The sequence below is a fragment of the Henckelia pumila genome, chromosome 4, assembly GCF_033568475.1.
Source record: "Henckelia pumila isolate YLH828 chromosome 4, ASM3356847v2, whole genome shotgun sequence".
Lineage (NCBI taxonomy): Eukaryota > Viridiplantae > Streptophyta > Magnoliopsida > Lamiales > Gesneriaceae > Henckelia > Henckelia pumila.
The window spans coordinates 78,044,744-78,051,617 of record NC_133123.1 but is presented as its reverse complement, the minus strand read 5'-3'; the positions used below and the strand labels follow the sequence as shown (position 1 = coordinate 78,051,617).

Genomic DNA, 6,874 nt, shown 5'->3' with positions numbered 1-6,874 from the left:
AACATCTCATTGTGTTCTTCATTAGTTTACGCACTTATTACTTATCTTGCATACACGATTTTCACAAGTGCTCAGAATCTGTAACTTGACATTTTTCCGCACTTATGCTGTTTGTCAAATTACATTAGACACCAAGATAAAAATATAATTCAATAATTAAACCGATTGAATTCAGTCCCTTCTCATCAGAACTGCTTTAAGAGTGTATCACCCCCTCTATACTCTAAACCAATCCTAACAGTTTTACAAAATAATTATTACATGGTGAAAATCAATGATACAATTTACAAAAAACTTTTTTTTTCAAACATACAATATATAAGATTATAGTAAATATTTCTTAATTCAATAAATAAGTACAAAAACTTTTTAAAAATTTCTCAAACCAAATCAGAATAAATCAATAGCGACCTACTCGAACTCGACTAACCCAATCAACCAAACCTACATGATTTGATTTTTTTTATTTTTTTAACAAAATAATTAATTATTACACATAATAATAAAAAATAATATATCAATTTAAATACATAATAATAAAATCTCGCTTATATATGATGTAAATTTAAAAGTTTAGTTTTTAAAATTTTAAAATATATTTATTATAAAAAAAATAAAAAATTATTATTTTTGTTCAACTCAGCTAATAATTATATTTTCATAATTATATTTTAAAATTTTATAAAATAATTATTTTTGAACTCAGTACTGATTCTATAAGTAATAAGAATAATAATATTTTAGTTAAAATATTTTTTGAACAAGACAAAAGAATTATAGGTTGAAAAGGAAGAAATTTTAAAAGAATCGTGATACACTTTCCTAATTTAATAAGGTGTGTAAGCCTCTATGTAAAACTAGGGGTGGGAAAAATACCAAATTTTTGGTATATTGAGGTTACCATACCGAAAAAATACCGAATTTACCAAAATTTTCGATATATCGATTTTTTCGGTACGGTACGGTAACGATATCGACTTTTTTGGTACGATAACGGTATGAAATTTGAAAATTTTGGTATATCGCGGTATACAAATATACCAAAATATTATATAAAAATTTAAAATATATAATTACTTTCAAACAATACATTATAAATTATAAAAAATATAAGACTTTTTTCGGTATAAAACGGTATATATCGATACCATACCGAAATCTCGATATACCATAAAATTTCGGTATAATCAATATGCTAGTTATATGTACAAAAAATTTCGGTATGATAACGATATAAAAAATTTTATACCATAATTTTCAGTACGGTATACTATATACATTTTTGTACGGTATACCAACCTATGTAAAACTCTATATAGAGATAGCATTATCATTCAAAAATATATATATAAGGATAAAAGGAGAGGGCGGAATAATTGTGTCCTTGATTGAAGAGGATGTATTGAATGCTGAGAGTATAACCTCACAAAGATCACGTATTGAACAATGAAGATTTCATAGAATTGTGGTAGATTCGGTTATCATTTCAACATTAAATGATGCAAATCTTTTAGATTTTCCTCATATTTATTTAATATAGAAGTAATCGCGCAATCTAGATTTGATGGCTAATTTTTCCCATTCCTATATTTTTAAATTAAATCGGAAAATGAAAGAAATTAATTAAGTCATAAAGAAAAATAACAAATGTGCCAAACCTTATATTAATTAACCCCAAAAAATGAAGATTATTTTTTAAAATAAAATAAAAAAGTGACTCCAAGATCAGGAAAAAAATAATAATAAAAAAAAAATTGCCTTTTGCCCGTTTAGGGATTGGAGTCCTGACCATGTAATCGTGCTCCAATCATTAACTCGGGAAAATATGATTTCCATTTACTCTCCTTTCTTGCACAAATAACGTAAATTTCTTTTACTTAAAAATATTAATGTGTTACATACACGAAAGTGAAAAATTATATAAAATTACATTAATTAAATTAAATTTGCCCAAACTCATTTTATATCAATTTATTCGTGAAAATAATAGCATATTAGGTAGCAATCAGAAATCAATTCAGAATAAGAAAACACTCTACATTACACAAAATTAACTACAAATTTACAACCCCAAAACAGACAAAATAAATAAATAAATAGGGTGAAAAAAAAAAAGAGAAGAGGAAATGGCAAAGCAGTCCCTTATTGCGTATACGCCCTCACAATTTCACTGCCAAAATTTCATGCTCCCATGCATCATTTGGTCACCCAACGTGTTATAACTTAACTACTACATTTTTTTTCAACCTTCACCGGAGCTAAACAGAAATAGTATAAGAATCGGAACGACTTTTCCGGTCGTTGATAATCGTCCATTGATCGGAGATATCACGAGCAACTTTAACGGCGTCCGACGAAGCCCCGAGCAGGCCCCGTTTGGTGAAGCCCACCACATACATTCCGTTCTCTCCTTTCCAACCATTAGGGAATGGGGTCTTGGGCATTCCATCTTTTGTGAAGAAGTCGCTACCCTAGAGTGCAAATGTATACATATAAGGTTAGTTTTTTATAATAAATATTATCCGCATTTGGAAGGGCTAATAGATAAGTACAATAAGAACTTGAATTTGCATCAAATATCATTTTGAATCTTGTTCTATATATTCTCATATCTTATACAATAAAATTTGAAATATTTCGCCAAAGTTGTGACATGACATAAAAACCTCTGCTTCATGCACGAGTTTGCTTGAAACAGAAAATTTGAATATTTATACAGAGGAAATAAAATCAAGGAATATATAAATACAACAAAATATTGAAGAATGAGTACAAAGCAGAAGTGCCAAGTGTTTTATGATAGCTACACATCATAGATAAACCTGCACCAAAAAAAAATATTTTTTTGAAAACAAAATAATGAAAGAATCCACACAAAAATAATCAGATTTCCTCGATTTGTGCAGCAAAATTAAGCGACGTTTTGTATATGTAAGATGGAAAGAGATATATGATAGTGAAAATCGATGAAAAATAAAATAAAAGTTGGATAATATGTCGTATAAATTAATTACCTCTAGCCATTTAGGAACATTGCTCTTGTATCCCGTCGCTAATATTATTGAATCGAATTCTTTTTCTTGGCCATTCATAAATTTGGCCCCATTTTGTGTTACCTCCTTTACACCTTCCATCACCTACAAAGTTATAATTATTTGTTTAATTTTCAGTCAAATTGGAGATTTAGTTGCATATCATGATATATCGTAAAATAATTACATCATGGTAATTTACCTTAATCTTTCCGGATTTGATGTATGACAATGCTCCGACATCAAGTACGGGAGTTTTTCCAGTGGCGTTTTTGAGCTCGATCGGGCCGGTTTTTGGTCGCCGGAGGCCTATTCTGTCTGTGTTACCTAGGGTGAAGTTTGCTACTACTAAGAGGAACTTGTCCACTATTTTTAAGGGAAGCCATTTGTTTAGAGTCATAGCTATTGTAAATGTAGATATCCCAAACATCTCCCTAGGTAGAATGTGAACCTAAAATATCACAAAAATAAAATTAAAAAGCATAATATTTAGCTCAAATAAACAGTAATTACATGGGTTGTTTTTTTTTTTTTTTTGGATGAATATTTATTAATGATGGTAAAATTCATATATTTTTTTAGATATATAAAATTATAAAACCTTTGTACTTACAGAATTTCTGACGACCATGTGAGGAGTTGCATTGCGCCTACAGAGGTCTAAGCTAACTTCCATGCCTGAATTCCCACAGCCCACCACTAAAACCCTCTGCTTTTGAAACTCAGAGCCCGATTTATACACACTGGTGTGCAATACGGGCCCCCGAAACCTCTCGATGCCATGAATTTCCGGCACATTGGGCTCGGCGTTTTCCCCCGTCGCCACAATCATCCATCTCGACAAGTAGAGAGAATCTCCGGTCCGAATCCTCCAAAACCCAGTCGCGGAATCGAAATCCGCGCTCGAAACGGCCTGTCTGAATCTGGGCTCGATCGAAAAGTGGTTGGCGTAGGATTCCAGGTACGAAATGAACTGGTGTTTGGTGGGATATTTGGGGAAGCTCTCGGGGAAATCCAGCAGCGGGAGCTGGCAAAACTGTTTGGGAAGATGAAGCTTGAGCCTTTCGTAAGTTCTTTGCTGCCATAACGAAGCTATACAATCGCTCCTTTCTAGTATCACACAAGGGACGCCATTTTCTTGGAGGCATGCTGCAACGGCCAGGCCCGATGGCCCGGCCCCTACGATGACAGGCCCGGGAACCCATTGCCAGATCAAAGTACCCTTTTCGATATCGTCTTCTTTGCGAGAACGTCCCATTGGGAAAAATGAAAAACGAAAGACTCAGTCTGTGTTTTTTCACCTGAGAAAGATTGGCGATATTGTGCATTTAAAGAATGCAGAGTGGGTTGAATGAATGCATGGTGGGTGAAGTCCAGAGGGGAAATTAAAACAGAGGAGGGGTCTTATTATTTTATGGGAGAATGGAGGCGTGAAAGTTAAGAAAATGATTTGATATTTGCTTCAGTTTCTCGAGGCTCTTCTTCTTGTTTCTGCAGATTTGATTTAATGGCGATTGACAAATGGGATGCAAAGAGAAGGCATTAATGCATTTATCAGTTTACTGTCTCAAGAATTTATAGGGGTTGAGTTGAGTTGGGTTCCAAGCAAATGGTTCAGTATATATATGTACTGTGCACTTCCCACTCTCTCACTTTTTGTTGTTCTTCACTCGCTAGCTTAAATATTTTTATTTTTTGTGTGACGCGAAAACCCGCAGTCGCTACTTTCGGTGCGTACTGGGTAAACCCTCAAACTAACGCAATAGCTTGCAAACTACGGTAGCCAGATAAATCACACTAGGCAAGCCCTGTGTGACAGGCTAGTTCAAAAAGATGTTGGTGGGGGAATCGAACTCGTGACCTCTAGCCAAGAGTTCACCTACTCCATCAACTTGAACACTCTTGAAGGGCAAATATTTTTTTTATTTTAATCATAGACGGGGTTGATTCGTTTCACCCATAAAGATCTGCTTAATAATCAATTTTTAAAAATATTATAGATTCTTAAAGAACTATGATTTTAAATAAATGATATGGTTAAAATTTTCGGAAAATAAATTCATGGGTCTTTTGTGAGGTGGATCCATCAAATCCATATTTGTAGGGAATGGCAAAATATTTTCGAGTCATGTTGAATTGGATATCTATCTCATAAAATTGACTAATGAAATGAAACGGTATCACATGAGTTTGTGTTGTTGTGATTAGAGGTGAGCATTCGGTTAATTCAGTCAAAAACCGAACCGAATTAACTGAAACCGAATTAACCGAATTGCATTTTGGTTAACCGAACCGAACCGAACCGAACCGAACCGAACCGAATTTATACTAAAATCGAGTTAACCGAACCGAATTAAAAATCGGTTAATGACCGAATTAACCGATTTTTTTAAAAAAAAAATTTAAAAATTAATTTTTTATAAAATTAATAATTTAAATATGATATTTTTATTATTATAAATATATATTGAGCTTAAAAAATTAAAATAAGAACAATTAAGTAAAATATTAAATATAAAAACATTTAAAATATATTATAAATTATATATAAGGCCTAATAAAAAAATTCAAAATTTAATTATTTATAATTCGGTTAACCGAATTAACCGAAATTTTTTTTATGAAAACCGAAAACCGAACCGAGTTAACCGATTTAACCGAAATTTTTTAACATAAAAACCGAATTTCCGAATTAACCGAATCGAATTTCCGAATTGATTTGGTTCGGTCAGTTGATTCGGTTTAACCGAAATTTTGCTCACCCCTAATTGTGATTGCTCCTTTACAAAGTTGGGCGTGCAATCAAATTTTCGAAGGCTTAATAATATACAGTTTTAACAAAAAAATATTTACGAATTAAGAAAATTCGACCTTTCCAATGCTATTTTGAAGAGTCCTATTATAAGCAACCCCATTGAAGTGGGCAAAGCATGATTTATCCAATATGAGCACACTTTTTTCGGAAAATACTATGTTATGATTAAACCTTCTAACAATTCAACGAGTTGCCAAATTTAACGTGATTCGAATTTCATGACCGGAGAAATATAGAGAGAGGGTTTTAGTTTGAGCATTATTCAATTTAACTCTAATTTTTGGCGGACGACAATCTGTTACGTTATAGCAAACTAAAATACATTTCACAAATATGAAACTAATATACAATCCATCATTTCTCCGATAATTTAAGATGTTGAAATAATTTTTTCCGCAAATTATCTTCGTTGGTTTTCTATCTTTAATATCTTAATTCCATGCACCACAACAAAATAATCTAGGTTGTGTTTGGATGAAAATATTTCAAATCCATGGATTTCAAATATATTTAAATGTATTTATGTTGTTTAGTATTTTTAGGTTGCATTAATTTGGATGAAATTATTTCAAATCCATAAATTTCAAATATATTTAAATGTATTTATTTTGTTTAGAGAATCACCACCATAAACATCAAATTCATTTTTTTTTATGTTTATATAGTAATTCATGTTAATTAGAATGAATTTCAAGTTCACTCAATAATGGTGACATTTGAAATCCATTTTACCCTATACAACTACTGTGTAAATCAATTTTTTTTTAAAAGACTAATGTGTAACTAAGCAAGTTAAGTTATGAATTTAAAATTTCTCTATATTTCAATGTTAACAATAAAATTGTAATAGAAATTCATGAATTTGAAATTTTTTCATCCAAACGCAAATATAATGAATTCATTTTTTATAACGGATGGTGAATCGTAACAAGGTCAATTTTATTTGATTTTTTTTAAAAAAAAATTGTAATATACAACACATGTGCTTTGTTAGTTTAAATGAGAAGAAACTTAAAAGACTTTGCAA

General features: G+C 31.3%; 1 protein-coding gene across 1 annotated transcript; it reads right to left on the bottom strand.

The window, feature by feature from the left end:
* Positions 1–2,145: 2,145 nt before the first annotated feature.
* LOC140864559 (probable indole-3-pyruvate monooxygenase YUCCA4) lies at positions 2,146–4,290 on the bottom strand. The gene is made up of 4 exons (XM_073268817.1): positions 3,646–4,290; positions 3,235–3,483; positions 3,015–3,137; positions 2,146–2,471 (listed from the first exon to the last, which is right to left on the bottom strand). Exons 1-4 carry the CDS (start codon positions 4,288–4,290, stop codon positions 2,259–2,261), a joined length of 1,230 nt encoding a protein of 409 aa, XP_073124918.1. The 3' UTR covers positions 2,146–2,258.
* Between the last annotated feature and the right edge of the window lie 2,584 nt (positions 4,291–6,874).

Coding starts and splice junctions, on each gene's coding strand:
- LOC140864559 (XM_073268817.1), bottom strand. CDS start 4,290: ATGGGACGTTCTCGCAAAGAAGACGATATCGAAAAGGGTACTTTGATC. Junction 3,484..3,645: donor ACATGGTCGTCAGAAATTCT/GTAAGTACAAAG, acceptor GTGATATTTTAG/GTTCACATTCTACCTAGGGA. Junction 2,472..3,014: donor ATGTTCCTAAATGGCTAGAG/GTAATTAATTTA, acceptor TTTGCACTCTAG/GGTAGCGACTTCTTCACAAA.